General features: G+C 40.1%; 1 protein-coding gene across 2 annotated transcripts in view; it reads right to left on the reverse strand.

Annotated features, from left to right (window-relative positions):
* Wdr70 (WD repeat domain 70) overlaps positions 1 to 18162 on the reverse strand; it is a 199385-nt gene that overhangs the window by 173828 nt on the left and 7395 nt on the right. The window contains exons 4-5 of one of the 2 annotated variants that reach the window (XM_050139058.1): positions 10081 to 10201; positions 6464 to 6659 (exon numbers count right to left, since the gene is read on the reverse strand). In XM_050139058.1, coding sequence (XP_049995015.1) covers positions 6464 to 6659; positions 10081 to 10201 — 317 coding nt within the window. The remainder of the gene's footprint in view (positions 1 to 6463; positions 6660 to 10080; positions 10202 to 18162) is intronic. The other variant, XM_050139059.1, reaches the window with a different exon arrangement.

Raw genomic sequence — 18162 nt, forward strand, 5'->3', positions numbered from 1 at the left:
AAAAAAAAAAACTCATCTTACAATTGCTATACTAGGACACAAGGACCATGACTTACTTCACCCCACTCCACTTCAGGGCAGTGCTCACAGTCACAGCCACTGCACACTGTGTATATTTAGAAAAGGCAGAGGCCATGGTTCCTACAGGACCACGTTTACTTGCATTTCTATGGTCTTTCTTCCATTCTCTAACTCTACTTCCATTTGGATGCATGATTTAAAATAAAAATGCTCGGGGCTGGAGAGATGGCTCAGTGGTTAAGAGCATTGCCTGCTCTTCCAAAGGTCCTGAGTTCAATTCCCAGCAACCACATGGTGGCTCACAACCATCTGTAATGAGGTCTGGTGCCCTCTTCTGGCCTGTAGACATACACACAGACAGAATATTGTATGCATAATAAATAAATAAATATTTTTTTAAAAAATGCTCGAATGTCATAAAATTAACATTTTCGATGTAAAAACAAAATACATTCAATTCCACACAACAAATACTCTCTCTATACAATACTTGCTATTCATAAAACACTTGTGCTAGAGGCGCTGGGAGTTTTTAAACTACTGAACTTTACCAGAATACTTACATTTGAGATCATTACATATAACTGCTATCGGGAGAGAGAGGAGGTAAGCACACGAATAACCATTTAACAAGGGAAACAAGTCTGCGGCAGCAAACTGCACCAAGCCTGGGAAGCAGCACGTGTGGCCACATCTGAAATGGCCCTGTCTTAGGGTCACTACTGCTGTGAGTAAACACACACCACAACCAAATGCAAGGTGGGAAGGAAAGATTCATTTGGTTCACACCTCCATATTACTGTTCATCACCAAAGGAAAGTCAGGACAGGAACTCAAAAAGGGCAGAAACCTGGAAGCAGAAGCTGATGCAGAGGCCAAGGAGGAACAGTGGTACCCATTTCTATCCTTGCAGTTACTATTGCTATGATGAAACACTAGGACCAAAAGCAAGTTGGAGAGGAAAAGGTTTATTTGATTTACACTTCCAAATCTTAGTCCATCACTGAAGGAAGTCAGGACAGGAAGGCAAACAGGGCAGGAACGCGGAGGCAGGAGCTGACGCAGAAGCCATGGAGGGGTGTTGCTTACTGGTTTGCTTCCCCTGGCTTGCTCAGTCCGCTTTCTTATAGAACTCAGGACTACCAGTCCAGGCAAGGAAATACCCAAGTGGGCTGGGCCCTCCTTCATCAGTCACTAATTAAGATAATGCCCCAGAGGCCTGCTTACAGTCAGATCTTATGAAGGCCTTTCTAAATTGAACCTCCCTCATCTCCAATGACTCTAGCTTTTGTCAAGCTGACAGAAAACTAGCCAGCACATCCCCGAAAGCGAGTTAGAATGTTAATCAATAGAAACCAGAGGATGGAAAAGGAGCACTGAGGGTTTAATTAGGGTCAGCCGAAAACCAGTAGATTCCTTGGTCGGAGAAACTTAGTAGGCAAAAGAGTGAAGTCTGATTCGCCTGTCATTCAAGGCTTCTATTTTAGCCTTTTCTTTTTATATATATTTACTTGTTTATTATGTATACAATATTCTGTCTGCGTGTATGCCTGCAGGCCAGAAAAGGGCACCAGACCCCATTACAGATGGTTGTGACCCACCATGTGGTTGCTGGAAATTGAACTCAGGACCTTTGGAAGACAGACAATGCTCTTAACCTCTGAGCTATCTCTCCAGCCCCTATTTTAGCCTTTTTTGACATAAATTTAGACATGTCCATAAAAAAAGAATTGGGGACTGAATTGCTTATTAGTTGTAGAAACAAAGGGGTCCTCATAAAACCTCTTTTTAAAAATGTTACTCAAAGCCAGGTGGTGGTGGCACATGCTTTTAATCCCAGCACTTGGGAGGCAGAGGCAAATGGATCTCTGTGAGTTCAAGGCCAGCCTGTCTACAAGAGCTAGTTCCAGGACAGCCAGGACCGTTACACAGAGAAACACTTTGAGGAAGGAAGGCTAGTCAAAGCGAGCTGAGGGAAAGGCCTGCTGTTCACTGCTATGACGTGCTTCATTATGGTGTCACTTTCCCTAAAGGAAGCATTTAAAACGCACATTTCCTGCTGAGACCTCTTCCTGGAAATTCTCTTGTAAAACACAACAAATCAAAGCAATCTCTGCTTTCTTCTCACAAAGAAGCATATCAATGATTTTGCAAATGAAATGGACAATATCTAGTTAAGCTTAACTAAGGTCTTTGCTGAGGCTAGTTTTATAGAGTGCTTCCTTAAGTCAATGAACTGCAAAGACGGCACTTCATTTCGGAAGAAAATAAGCAAATAGCACACCAGACAGACACAATAGAATTCTAATTAAATCCATGTATGCTGGTATAAGAACAAAATCCTAAGAATCTGAAGACCAAATTAAAAGCCACCATCTTTGGTATCTGTATTTTTGTTTAAAGAGTCCCACTATTTTGCTCAAGTTTGTCTCAAACTCATGACCACACTAGTGTATACATGCATGCACACACACATAAACACACAGAGACTCCAGACAACCAGCTGTAGCCCCAACCCTCCCACCTTTTCATTCACTTTTAGTACTGAAAAACTCCATTGTTTTTGTGAATACATTTTAACAAACTGTCTTTTGTTCCTTTGGAGAAAGTAGCTCATGTTCAAAATCCATGAATAACATCAAATAAGTATACTACATATACAGACATATACAGAGAGTATACATTATGAAAAACTGTCAACAATGGCTAAAATTTTAAAATCCAAAGCAAAGCTCTGTAACTATGACAACCAATTATCAAACACTAAGTACAGACATATGTTTGGAGGATAGCAACTTTGCCCACTATCGTATGAGAAGCATTAAATCCTTTGTATGAGAAGCATTAAATTTAGCCAGATTCTTGACTTCCAAAAGTAATTGCTGTATTTCTCAAATGGAACAGGTCGGGTACAAAATAAGTAGCCTTTTTTTATCTCTTCTGTCTTCCTGCCGACAGATCTACAAAAATCATGACTACAGCTGGAACATCCATCTTGATGCTCAAGTAATGATGGCAGCATTTAAAAGAAAAAAAAAGCAATTATCTGTGATATACTGGCCCTGCAAACTGATTAATGTCTGATTCGTGAGACAGAAAAAAAGATTTCTATCTTTGCTCAGCATTTTCTGCCCCTGGCAGCCAAGCCAACAATGTACTAACTAGTAGAATAGGCTGGCTGCTTGCCATAGACAGGCTTCCAAGAATGGGATGTGAACAGTGATGCTCAATACCATGGCCAGCCCAAGGCAATGAGCAACCGATCATCTAATGGCCAGACAGAAGTAAGCAGGTAAATAAATTAGGTTAACTAGTTCATTTCTGTGGAGAAAAAACAAAGCAGAGACCTAGTCACTGACTATTCAAAAGTCCTTATTTTAGACACTGAAAAGTCTTATATTCAAACACACACCCAAGGCTAGCTTTACTAAGGTTGGGGGTCACTTGTTTTATAATACAATCTCTGAAGTTTTAAGTCTGTGAACTACATGATATTCATTAAAATTAGGAATATAAATGGCTTAATCAGTCCTTTGGTTTAAGGTAAAGTAATATCGATTAATAATCTCACATCAATGTAGGATTGGTCATATCGGCTTTGTTTAACGAGCAGAAGTGTCTAGAACAGCAAACACTACATGAAAGTGAGCACTTCAATCCTAATTTATAGAGTATCTATACAGAATCTTTTTGTTGTTGTTTGGGGTTTTTTGGTTTTTTTTTTATTGGGTTTGGTTTTTGTTGCTATTGTTCTGAGGGTGTGTGTGTGTGTATGTGTCTGTGTATAGTCTCTGTGTGTGCGCATACACTCTCTGTTTTACAGACAAGATCTTACTATATAGTCCGAAGTGGCCTAGAACTCAATGGATTTAAAACTCCTGATCTTCCTGCCTCCACCTCCCAAGTGTTGGGACTATTGAAGGCCAGAGAAGTCATTAAATCCCTTGGAACTGGAGCTACAGATAGTTGTGAGACACGTGTGCGTGATGGCAATCAAATCCAGGGCCTCTGGAAGAACAGCAAGGGCCCCTAACACTAAGTATCTCCCCCACCCCTAAACAAACCTTTTTTTAAGTGGGGAGGGAGTCAATAATGGCAAAAAAAAGTTGTGCCACCCCCTACCCTGCTGCCTCAGAAACTGAGGGTAGAGCTCAGTTTCCCATATTCTTTATTACTTTTATCTTCCATGGTTTTTCTCTTCATTCTTCCCAGTCTCTGCCTTCTTACACTACTGTATTATGTATGCAACAGGGCCTCAGAGTTACTCTCCATTGCTGTTCAGGGTTGTCCCAGTTTGTCTTGTCATTTGCTCTCCTATATACCGTAACAGTGCTCTGGAAACTCGTGAACAGCACGGGAGTAGAGAATGGCTCAGTGGTTAGGGGCACTGCCTCTTCCTCTCGAGGATCTGGCTTCAATTCTCAGCACCCACATGGCAGCTCACAACTGTCTGTAACTCCAGTTCCAGGGGATCCATGGTACCAGGTATACATGTGGCACACATACATACGCATACAGGCAAAATATTCATACACATAAAATAAATAAGTCTTTAAAAAGATGATGGAGGTGGGTCTTGTATCTTATCTGTTGATTTCATTGGTTAATAATAAAGAAACTGCCTCGGCCCTCATAGGACAGAAAATTAGGTAGGCGGAGTAGACAGAGGAGAATGCTGGGAAAAAGAAGCTGAGTGAGAGAGTCGCCATGATCCTCCCACTCCAGACAGACGCAGGTTAAGATCCTCTCTGGTAAGCCAGCTCGTGGGCTACACAGAATATTAGAAATAGGTTAGAACAATATGTAAGAGCTAGCCAATAAGAAGCTGGAACTAGCCGGGCCAGGCAGTGTTTGAAAGAATACAGTTTCCGTGTAATTATTTCTGGGCATAAGCTAGCCATGCGGGTGGCCGGGTGCCGGGGACGCAGAGCCGCCGCTCCTATTTCAACAAAAAGATTCTGAGCAACAACAAACAAACAATTTTCAGGGATCCTCAGATGAAATACTGCCACTGTACCACTTAGCTCTCCTCTCCTGGGCAATGAGCAGCACTGTTTGTGACAAGACTTATGGAGTGTTTAATCCTGCAGCCCTGAGAAGGCACTGAGATAAACGATCCCACAGCAAACAGTTCAGGTAAGAGGCTAAAACAGGAGTCTACAGGAGTGAGAGAAACAACATCGTGTTTGATCTCAGGTGTGTTGAATTTAGAGTACCCAACACAGAGTTTCATGGGTAGTCAGACTGTAACTTGGACTACACAACACCACTCACTAGCTGCCGGGAGTGAACAGAAAAGTTATAAGGGCAAAAGGATGCAAGAAACTACCCAAGACCAGTGGTAAGGTAGGCAAGGAGAGGTCGTCAGAAAATGCCCGTGACTAGATTAGGGCACAGAAATACAAAGTAGTGCCAGAAATGTAAATACTACTGGAGTTTGTCTGGTGTCCCCTGTGTGTCCCCAATAACTAGAAAGTGCCTGACTGATAGCAGGTTTCTGAAGAAACAGTCAAGAAACAGGCAGCAAACCAAGAGCTCAGAGAAAGGGAATTTCAGCACAGGCCAACGGTGCTCCATATGCAGCAGTGCAGGATGAGACGTGAGAGATCTGTGGCTTTGGACATTTTTCCCTTTTAATTCTGTTTGTTTTGTCATTGGTTTATGTTGATGTAGCCCTGGCTGACCTGGCATGCCCTATGTAAGCCAGGCTGGCTTCAAACCCAGAGCAATCCTTTTGCCTACGCTTTCTGAGGCTGAAATTCTAAGTGTATAACAACACACCAAACTGGGTTTGCATATCTAGTGTCACTGATCTCCAAGGAGTCTCAGAGACAAGAGCAGAAGCTGACAGCACAGACTTCAAGGCAAACAGGTGATGTGGAATGCAGCTGGTGCTTGTGAAACACGGGTAGTAGAGAAATGATCAGAGAGCAGCTTGGAAACAAAAGTGGGTTATAAAAGACTGAGGAAGCCGGGCGGTGGTGGCGCACGCCTTTAATCCCAGCACTGGGGAGGCAGAGGCAGGCGGATCTCTGGGAGTTCGAGGCCAGCCTGGTCTACAAGAGCTAGTTCCCGGACAGGAACCAAAAGCTACGAAGAAACCCTGTCTCGAACATTAAAAAAAAAAAAAAAAAAAATTTATTACATCTATTTCTTTGTATGTCGTATGTCTCTGTGCATGTAGAGATCAGAGGGCAATGGAAAACTTTCAGAGTCAGTTCTGCCCTTTCCACCATGTGGTCCTGGGGATAGAACTCGGGTCATCAGGCTTGGAAGCAGTCAGCTTTACTGGCTAAGCCATATTCCTTATCCTCATCTGATTTCTATAATCCCCATGTGGCGGGTATTCCACTCATGATTGACAATTTAGCAGAAAACTGTTCTCTATAGTACTTTAAAGAAGGAACTCCTCCAAATCCTTATATAACCTCTGAATACTTACTTCCTCTTCTCCTTCATCCTCTAAGTCGTCATCATCATCTTCTCCTTCTTCACCAAGAGGTGGAGGTAAAGGGCCAAGGATATCTTCATCCACAGTATGAACCGGTTCTCCTACCGTTTTAGGGGGTAAAGGAGGGCCAATTAACTCATCATCAGATGGATCAGAACTGTCTTCACTGTCACTGCTGCTTGTGTCCCTGAAAGCACAGAAACAGATACTCTTTGCCTCTGCTGCTGCAGACCCTTTGCCTCTCCAGGGCATCTCTGGAGACAGCTAGGTTCTCAGGAAATCCTACCTCTCCTTATAATGGATACATCTTTCAAATACTTTCATATTTGTGAATTCATTAAGTTCAAACATTAAGTGAATAAATGTAGTATCCAAAATTACTTTATCTTGCCTGGCATGGTCGTTCATGCCTTTGATCACACAACTCAAAAAGCTGAGATAGATTTCTGAGTTTAAGGCCAGCCTACTCTACATGGAGATTTCCAGGCTAGCCAGGGTTTCAAAAGAAGACTTTGCATAAAAAAAGAAAAAGAAAAAAAACCTTCAAACACCAAGCACTAGCCTTCAGAGCTTGATGAAGTCATTATCTCCCATAAAGAGACAGGAGAACAGCAGAATTTAGAAGAAAACTACAGTAAATTAATTCAGTAAAACCACTGAGATAACCAGTGCATTTAACTATTAACTGCATTTAATCTGATCGCTGTAACCAAAGGATAAATAGAGCCATCCATGTTGAGGAAATTAGCATTATTCTAGAACTTTGGAGCGCAAATACTAAAACACAAAACATTTTCCAACGCTAATCCAAGAATTTCACATTGTGAAAGCACTAAATCCTGCCTTCTAAGAGTCTGAAAATGACTTGCTCTGAGCCTTATGCTAATTTCCAGTCTTTTTTTTTTAATCTCATATATCTGAAACGGTTTCTCATTCTCACTAAGGTCTTTATCAAATATCTACAGGCATTCTAAAGGCCACAAACCATCCAATATACTTCTTTTTTGTTTAGTTTTGGTTTTTGTTTTTTGAGACAGAGTTTCTCTATGTAGCTTTGGAGCCTGTCCTAGAACTCGTTCTGTAGACCAGGCTGGCCTCAAACTCACAGAGATCTGCCTACCTCTGCCTCCTGAGTGCTGGGATTAAAGGCGTGCACCACCACCAGCCCAATAAACTTCTATTTCACCCCCAAAGAGCCAGCCAAGCCTAACTGTACAAATCTTTCAACCATCTCTAAGACTGACTTCTTCCTCTGTACCTTCCATGGAAGCAGGTGTTTCTATTTTGCCCATTACTTTTCATTCGGCAGCTAAAGGTTTGATACACAGAAGTCACTCGATAGCTACTTGAAAGAAAAGTAGAACTTTTGTTTTCATCTAGGTTTATCACTATAAGAAATATAGTCTAACATACATGTCATCCCTACATAAAGAGCTAGCAACTCTCCAAAACAGACGTACTCTGCAATGGCAGCACCGGGGCCTTCTGTCTAACTGCCCAGGTTAAGGCAAGTTGACCATGAGGGTCTTTGCTGTGTTGAGTCACTCTCCCAGTACCTTGTTAAATGGTTTGTCACCCCCTCAAAGGCTTCAGAGCTCGCCTTCTACCAATCACCATTAACCTAACTACTTTGCTTTGTTTATCTTCATTTCATAATGCTGATCAGCTATTCAGTTGTTCACTTTTGTTATCTACTTCCTTAGTGCTCCTGCCCCATATGAACAGAGCGAGAACAGAGCTGTGACTTGCTAACTGCTATAACCCACTGCCTAACAGTGCTTACCCATAGAGGATGTTCAACATATACTAAATAACAGCTGGATAACTTTATACTTAGTTACACACACTGCCCTAAGTCCAGTTTTCCAGAACTCACAGACTTTTTAATGCAAAATTATCCTGTCATGAGAACATTAAACTAAAACGTTGATCTTTAGCAGCTATGGGATCTAAATTTCAGTAACATTCCAAATTTTTTAGAAACTATTTTTTTAAAGCAAGTAGACTTTATTTATTTATTTATTATGCGTTCAGTATTCTGGCTGTATGTATCCCTGCAGGGCAGAAGTGGGCACCAGATCTCATTATGGATGGTTGTGAGCCACCATGTGGTTGCTGGGATTTGAACTCAGGACTTCTGGAAGAGCAGCCAGTGCTCATAACTACTCGGCCATCTCTCCAGTCACACAGAAACTATTCACATGGTATGTGATACTGACTCCCAACACACTACAGAAGACAAAAAAACCATCATCATCATCTAGTAGTTATTTAAGATACAAAAGCTGAGTCAAGTGACATACACATTTAATCCAAGCATTCAAGAGGCAGAAGCAAGCAGATCTCTGTGATCTTAATAACAGCCTGATCTACATAGTTGAGTTCCAGCCTAGAGAGACCTTGTCTCAAACAACAACAACAAATATATATATATGTAATATAAATATGCAATATATTAATGGTCAAACATGACGGCACACATCTACAACGCTAAGACTCCAAGAGAGGAAGGCAGGAGTATTATTGTGAGCTCCAGAACATTTATGATTACAAAGCAAGCCTATGCTTCAAAAATAAATACGTAAGTAAATAAACAAAAATAAGATTGTGTATGTGTACATAATCAGGAGTAGTACAGAAGATGATCAGAAGTGAATTCAAATTGTAAGTAGCAATTTACCACCATGTCTATCACTAAGCATGATGTCACATGCCTATAAAACCAGTCCTCAGAAGAAGAGGCGGAAAGGTCAGAAGTTCCTGGCCAGCTGACCAACCTGAAACCCTATGTCAAAAATCAAGAACTAGAATCACAACTCAAAAGTAGAGCATTTAGCTGGACAGTGGTGGCACATGCCTTTAATCCCAGCACTCAAGAAGCAGAGGCGGGCAGATCTCTGTGAGTTCGAGACCAGCCTGTAAATTCCAGGAAAGGCTCTAAAGCTACAGAGAAACCCTGTCTCAAAAAAAAAAAAAAAAAAAAGGAAAGCATTCACCTAGCATGAACAGCCATTGCTTGTTCACAAGTACAGCCTTCCCAAAACTGTGCACTAAAAAATAGTGCTAAGTATGTCACAGTGGCACATACTGTCAATTCCAGCTAGTTTGGAAACTAGAAACATACAGAAGTTTCATCTCAAAAACATTGAGCCCACCCTCAAGATATGAAAATGATCACCAAATCATAAATGCTGGAACATCCCTAGATTTGATTCTATGATGTAATCACAAAGATGAACCAAAAGTAAATTTTAAAATAGCAAATAAGTAGACTTCTATTTAAACAAAATACATGGAACAAGTATATTTGTATCATTTTTCTCCTAAAACTCTATAAATAATGGCAAATAGTTATTCAAAGGGGCATGATTTTTTTCATTTTTGTTTATGACACTAAGCTAGATGTTGTTGTTGCTGTTTTTTAGTTTTCGGATTCCAGAGCTGACTCTCAGCATTTTCATAGCCTAGCAGTACACAACTGTCCAAAGTGAAGAAACAGTATTGAATGAAGGAATGAATAAGTAGAGTATCTTTTGCCTAAATTAGACTAGGAATGTCTAGAAAAACAGAGTTTAGGAGAAGAGGAGCTTTTTGAGACATTCAGGCACCTGGATGCTGGCTTTGGGTGCTCTCTGACTGCGCTTGAGCTTGATGGTGCTGATTCCACATCTTCAATGTGTTTCCTTAATTCTTTTTCTCTGTTCATTTCTTCCTCTTTTTCTCTTGCTTCTGAAGATTAAAAGTAAAAATAATTTCCAACAGTTAGACTTTGGAGTTTATCAATATTAGGCTGAAAATTAAGCCACAGAAGAACATATTTTCTTCTTAGCGCCTCCTCAGCACACATCACAAGGTGTGATGGCACATACCTATACACTCAACACCTGGGGCCCTCCTCAGTGCACATTGCCAGCTGTGATGGCACACACCTGTACACTCAACACCTGGGAGGTGGACTCAGGAGTTCAGCATCACCAGTCTGGGTTTCATGAGACCCTGCCTCAACAAAATAAAATCGGGGCTAGTTAGATGGCACAGCAGTAAAGGAAGTGTGGTGGCACACACCTTTAACCCCAAATCTAGGGAGAAGGAGGCAGAGAGATGTCTGTGTTTGAGGCAACCCTGGACTACAGAAAGAACTCTAGCCAGGGCTCCACAGTGAGACCTCTTGCAAAGAACCCAGGTTCCCAGCAGGCACACCAGGCAACACATGAGAGTAACTCCAGCTTCAGGAGAATCTGACGTATCTAGCCTACAAAAGATCTGCATCTCACACACAATTAAAAATAATAAAAAATACTTCTTTTATAAAGTGACCACTACATTATCAATAACAGCAAAAACTAAACAGCCTATGACAAAGCCACCATGAGAAAAGTTAAACAGAGTTACAATGTAACATAGCAATTCTACTGCTAGGTGTAGGAGAAACTGAAAAGAGAGTCCAAGAGTATTCTGTTGTTGTTTCTTTTGGTTTTGGTTCGTTTGAGACAAGATTTGACTAAGTAGTCCTGGCTGGTCTGAAGCTCGCTGTGTAGACCAGGCTGGCCTCTGATTATCAGTGTATCTCTCAGCCTTACGGTCATGAATTATGGTCATGTATTATGGTCACGTGCCATCCTATTTGGTTTTGAAAACAGAATTTTTCAGAGGTAGTTGTTCACCCAAAATCATAGCAGCATTACTCCAAAAACCTAAATCTATCTAAAACAGTAAAGCAAACTGTTCATGTACAGATGAATGGGTAAGCAAAATGTGGTATATATCTATACAATAAAGTATAATTCAGTTTTAAAAAGGAAGGGTATTCTGCAATGGATGAATGCCAAAGAGTCTATTCTAAATGAAATAAACAAGTCACAGAAAAAGATAAACACTGAATATACCAATGCATTAGCATATGATGTACAAAATAACCTACAACAGTCATAAATCAAACAGAAAATAGAATAATTAGTTGCCAAGAGCTAAAGAAGAATAAGAAATCATTATTTAATGATAAAAAGTTTCAGTTTTATAGGATGAATAGAGTTTCAGAGATGAACTGTGGTTACAGCTATTTAATATACACTTAAAATGAGGGCAGATGGCTCAGCAGATAAAGATGCTGTTGTCAAGCCTGACCACCTCAGTTCAATCGCCAAGACCCAACTCCTGCACGTTGTCCTCTTTGTGCAGTGGCCTGTACCTACTGCCCCCTAAACACACAACCAATAAATCAATAAATACGTAAATAACCAAATATATAAAAGTGATTTTAAAGGTTTTAATGGAGCTGGGGGTGCACATCTTTAATCCCAGCACCAGGGAGGCAGAGGCAGGAGGATCTCTGAGGTCTAGGCCAGCCTGGTCTACAGAGTGAGATTTAGGACAGCCAGGAATATGCAGAGAACTCTGCCTTGAAAAACACACGCCTTTAATCCCAGCGCTTGGGAGGCAGAGGCGGGCGGATCTCTGTGAGTTCGAGACCAGCCTCCAAAGCCACAGAGAAACCCTGTCTCGAAAAACCAAAAAAAAAAAAAAAAAAAAAAAAGAAAAACAAAGTGTTAAGGCACTGGAAAGAGGCCTCAGTCAGTAAAGTGCCGCCCTGCAAGTATGAGGCTCTGAATGTGAATCCCAACACCCATGGCTTTTAACGCTGAGCTCAGGCGAGTGCACTATAGTCTCCATGCTGGAGAAGTGGACACAAGCTGATCCCTAGAGCTCCCTGACCAGCCAGCTCCAATTCGGGGACAGAGGCTCTCTGAGAGGAGCTGGGAGAGAGGGGGCACACACCTTTAACCCAGCCTTTGGGAGGCAGAGATAGCTGAATCTCTGTGAGTTCCAAGTTAGCCTGGTCTACATAGCATATACCAGCACAGTCACGGCTGAAAAGAGACCCTATGTCAAATAATAATAATAAATAAATAAAGTAGAGATTGATAAAGGAAGCCATCCAATTTCACCTTCTGGCTTCCACGTGCACACACACACACACACACACACACACACACACCAATTTTTTTTTTAAATGGTTAAGCTGGCCAGGCATGGGTGATGTATAGCTATACTTTCATTACTCCCAAGACAGAAGAAGAACTACAAGTTCAAGATCAGCCTGAGCTATACAACAAGATCCAGTATCAAATCAAGAAAAACAGTTTCAGATGACAAATGTTATGTTGTATTTTATCACAACTTTATACACAGGAAAAGATTACTATCAACCTAAATGACCAACAGAGAGAAAAAAATTAAACAAAATTAATTAAATAAAGCATCTCAATACAGTATTAAATAAAGGCAATAAAAAGAGTGAAGAGTATTTATACTATAAGATATTATAGGAAAGAGGGAAAATTATCAATAGACTGTTAGAACGAATCTTTTTTCCTCTTCATTCATATTGATGAAACAACATGGTAGTAGTATTACATACTACTGCGAATAGAGATGGAGAATATAGATACGCTAAGCAAATTTTGTGAAACACAAATGCACTATGTAAAAAGACAGACAACATATTGAGAAGTGAAATATTGGGTAACTCCCTTCTCAGTGTTTTAGGCTGGAAGAACTCACTCATTTCTGAATTCCCTACACTGGACCCTTTACCAGAACACCAAAATCATGAGGAATGCCCAACTACACTAAATCTCACAATAAGGGGTTAGTTGGTTTGCTTTTAGACACAGAAAAGTTATACAAAAGAATTTTTCCTCTGCTAATCTCACTTTGCAACTGGGAAAGGCACATAGGTAGCAAGGGAATTATATTAATCTAACTTTTTTTTCTCTTTAAGCAATAAAGCTGAGAGTACTTGACTACACTTAAAATCCCAGGGCTTGGGAGTCAGAAACAGGACTGCCAAGAGCTCAAGGCCAGCCTGTGCAACAAAGCAAGACCCGGTTTCAAAAAAAAAAAAAAAAAAAAAAATTATATTCTTTAGGTCATAGAAGACAAGGAACAAAGAAATAGCAGCAAGTATTTAAAAGAAACTAGTCTTTCATGTAAGAACTCTCCAGGAAGAGGCAAGGCAAATGCTGGTCTTTCTGTGCTCTCCACTGAGCAGTGTGGCCACAAGTCAATCTGATGGTGAAAGTGGCTGGACAAAATAAAGAACAGAAGCTTAGGGGTCAGTTTAAGGAGTAGGGCAGCTTCATCCCCATCCTCTTTGTCCATCTTTCCTCCTGCTGGAAGATGGGGACATTTGTTCCCTAAACTCTGACTCCCTCCTGGGTTTTAGAGCATATTCTGTTCCTAATCTGGATACTAAAGAAAGACAGAAATCATTAGTTGCCTATGAAATCGCCATTCCCTTTATCCCTTGTTAAGGAAGCCATTCTTTTTTTTTCTGCAAGTAGGATGACATCATGCTTCTGGTCATGCTTGGCCCCTCACCCAAGGAAGGCGTAGCTCCATTCTATGTTAAACGCATTGCTCAGGGCTGGAGAAATGGCTCAGCAGTTAAGAGCACTGGCTGCACTTCCAGAGGACCAGGATTCAATTCCCAGCACCCACATTGCAGCTCACAACTGTCTGTGACTCCAGTTCCACGAGATCGAAAATCCTCACACAGACATATATAAAGGCAAAAACACCAATGCGTATAAAATAAATTTAAAAAAATGGATTGCTCTTTCAATGGCCATTTTTGGAAGTGACTTGCTATACAATATTATGTGTATTAGGTATACATTTTTTATTCCCAAACAGGTATTAAAAACAGTTCCTCTCCCATGACTATCATGTGCTCATCTGTGTTTGACAATTCAAAATTGTGATAGTTTGGGGTCATGAAGACAGTAATCTGAAGACAAACCAACACCCTAAAGCTGGCAAAACAGAAAAGGGAAGACTTCATGGCCCTCATACCAGGACTCAGAAGACAAAGGCCCCATGCTAGAATTCTTATTCTAAGAGATACTAAACTTTTCTTTACATGAGTCATTCTTAATTGGGTCTTCTATGATGTCTCTGCAAGAAGCCAAAAGCATGCTGCCATCAGCCCTACCTTACCACAAATGAAAGTTAAAGCATGGATGGAGCTTACAGAGTGCAAGGTGCTTTTAAAACTTTCCTACAAATCAACTTTTGTAACAATCTCTAAAGAGAATTGTCCCACTTTCCAGGTGAAAACTCCAAGGCATAAACAAATTTGCCCACTTAATAGAAACATTAGTTGCCTCAGCAGCAAAATGAGATGTGGGCCCACAACTGGATCCTTCTTTGATGTGATCTGACTCCAAGCGGCTGAAAGATTAACTGACAAGCATCCCTACCTTATTTAATAGTGAGCGTGCATCTCTTCAAAGGCTGATCAGGGACAACCTTCACCACTTGCTGACCACCCACTACCAGAATTTCCCAACAGTGATAAGGACAAATTACTAGTCTCAGTCTTGTGAAACATTTTATTCTTTTTTTTTTTTCCTTTCAACTTTTGCCAGGCATGGTGGTGCATGCTTTTAATCCCAATTCACAGGAGGTAGGATCTCCGTGAGTCCAAACACAGTACAATCTACAAAGTCAAGTCAGACAGCATTATATAGTGAGATCCCATTTTAAGAAACAAAGAAACAAAAAAGAGGATTAACTTTTGTTTTTAACTACCAAAACTTCAACATTTCAATTGAGGGATGTTTTATGCTAATCTATTGCTTCATTAGATCAAACAGAAAAAAATGGGGATTCAAGGAAGAAACTGTAGAGTAAAAAAATAAATTAGTGTTTTCATTATGGGCTGATGAGAAACCAAACTAAGCAGAATTCCACAGACTGTCCCTGCCCTGGCATTTTTACCCAATATAAAGCAAGCACAGTGAACGCTCTAAAGACGCCTTGCCTTTACAAAGCCAGCCTCCTCCACACACATGTTTTTCTTCCAAGAGTCTTGATGTCACTTTTGGGTAGCCATTTCTCTAATACATCACATTTTATGCAACTTTAAATTGACAGCCTATTTATCTAAATAATAGATAATTAATCTAAATAATAGAGTCAAATGAAAGTAATTTAGAACCTAAAAACTTCAGTCAACCACTTGGTAACCACTTAGCTAGAAGGAAAGTAAATATCAGGTAAGCCAGGCATCGTGGTCTGTGCCCGTCATCTCAGCCCTCCACAGGCAGGAAAAGGATTACTATGGGCCTGAGGCCGGCTTCAGCTACACACACAGCGAGTTCCAGGGGAACCTTAACCACAGAGACCTTGTTTCAAAATAAAAACAAAAGTCTAGACAACAAAATTACTAAGAATATGAGTGAATATTCTAATGTGATATACCCATAGGAATTAAATGTGAAAATGTCTCACTTGTTTATTTATCTTACTAGCCTCCCGTGTCATGAAGAATCACTTAAGTTTAATCTATTTTATAATAAAACACTAAGAAAACAAAATTAGATGTTAACATTTAAAAATATTAATCACATTAAATATTGACAATATAGCTACTATGGACAAAGCTGGGCATTCTAATTATGAAAGCAAACAAAAGTAAAGAGATTTAGCCTCAAAACATAGAAAATATTAAGCTTGTGATATTTCTAAAGTACTGACAGAACAAAGGTATGAATAATTCCAGGCAAAGGTAAGACAATCTAGATCAGGAGAAGATGTAGGATTTAACTAGAGAAAAAAAATTGTTGAGGTTCAAAAAAAGTCTTAGTTTCTAAATGTTTCTTCAGTATTTTCTCTTCTCAGACATTAAAACATCCACTGAAATCATATTCAAAGCCAGGCATGGTGACCCACATCTGTAATCACAGGAGAAGGGAAGTGAAGGCAGAAAGATCAGGAGTTCAAAGCCATCCTCAGTCACACACCAAGCTTGACTTACTCCTTTAAGTTTGATTTCAATAACAAAGGAAAGCCTTCAGTATCAACCATACGAATCATGACGCATATTACAATTGTCCATTTTTAGAAAATAGTTAGGGCCAGAAAGTTAACCGTTTATAAAAGCACCTGTTAGAGGGTGGAGAGATGGCTCAGTGGTTATGAGCACTGGCAGCTCTTCCAGAGGTCCTGTGTTCAACTCCCAGCAACCACATGGTGGCTCACAACCATCTATAAAGAGATCTAGTGCCCTCTTCTGGCCAGCAGGGATACGTGCAGGCAGAACACTAGATACATAATAAATAAATCTTTTTAAAAAAAAAAGAAGAAAGAAAAAGAAAAGAAAAGCACCTGCTGCCAAGCCTGTTCACCCACGTACAACCCCCATGTCCTACACGATGTAGAAACAACTCTGCAAATCATCCTGCCCTCCCCACCTACACATACACAAACCATTTTCTGAAGTCAGTGAAATTATATCAACTTTAATTTTATAATCTCAGTATAATTTAATGGCCAAGGTTGGGAGAACACAAAAATAATGTCTTACGCCGCTAACAATGAATAATTTCCCACAGAATGTGATTACTTCTGTATATATATATAAACATTTCAAACAGCGTACTAAAGCTAAAGAGAATCCTGGTTTACTTTTTCAAGGAATTGTTCAATAAAGATTCGCATGTTCAGATCAGCAGAAGCCACCGTCAGAGTCAAACCAAGGATGTGGTACTAGGCCAAGTAAGTTCCACGCAGTGAATTTATCCACAAACTTTTTTTTTAATGTACAAGCCTTTTAATTCCTCAAAACCCCTTAAATAGTGTGCATACATGCTTCAGAAAAAAAAAAGCTTACAGAAATTAAAAGGATACATAGCAGTCCTTTACAGGGTACTGTGTCCAATGGTTTAGCCTACCCAAGAACTTGCTGAGGATATCATCATACCCTCCTAACAGGGTCAAAATTGGAAATCCTATCCAGTCTTCCTCAAGAGGAGTGAGGAGCTGCTTTTTAAACCTAGACTCTCCAACTTTAAATGTCAAGCTCTAACAGGTTGAGCCATTTAAAACTATCTCCAAATAAGAAGAATTTGATTATTAAAGCAGTATTTGGGCTATTTGATTATTAAAGCAGTAGTTGAGCTTCACAAAGCCTTGGGTTCCACCCCCAGTACGACATAAAAGCAGATGTGTACCTCTGTACTGCTAGCACATGAAAAGCAGAGACAGTAGGGTCAAGGCTATGTATATTCTCCAGGCCAGCCAGGGCTACATAAAAATAAATAATGGATAGATAATTATTTTATTAAATTATTAAATTGAATTTTAAATTCAATTTAATCTCCTCAAATATGTATTAAGAATCTACACTACCAGGAACTACATAACTTATTTAACTATAACAACTGCTGTCCAAAGATTTTGTATGAGATACTTAAACACAAGATTTGTCTAACTGATAGTACAGATACTAAAATCTTGTGTTTGAGTATTACCAAATACACCCAGAAGGCAAGGGGTATTCGTAGTTTTTTTTTCTTTTATTGTTTCATCATTAAAATTGACCTTTTCAGATATACTAGAGTATAATATAAAATATATTTTGTCCTAACATTCCTAAAAACCTTAAGATTTCCTGGGCGATCGGAACTGTCTTTTGTTACTTACTAGGACTACTTTTGGTCACACCATCATTGGCTTTACTGGAGTTAGGGAGAGTCCCTAGCTAGCCCGCTACTGTGGGAAACTAAGTGCACTGAACAGGGAGTCAGTCTATAAAAGCTATTGAAAAGTACTAAATTGATATATCTCAACCTGCTGAGTATGCAAGGAAAGTATGGAACCCCCCCCCCCCCCCCCCCCCCCCCCCC

Source organism: Alexandromys fortis, unplaced genomic scaffold, assembly GCF_014885135.2.
Source record: "Alexandromys fortis isolate MF-2015 unplaced genomic scaffold, M_Fortis_MF-2015_v1.1 scaffold_37, whole genome shotgun sequence".
NCBI lineage: Eukaryota > Metazoa > Chordata > Mammalia > Rodentia > Cricetidae > Alexandromys > Alexandromys fortis.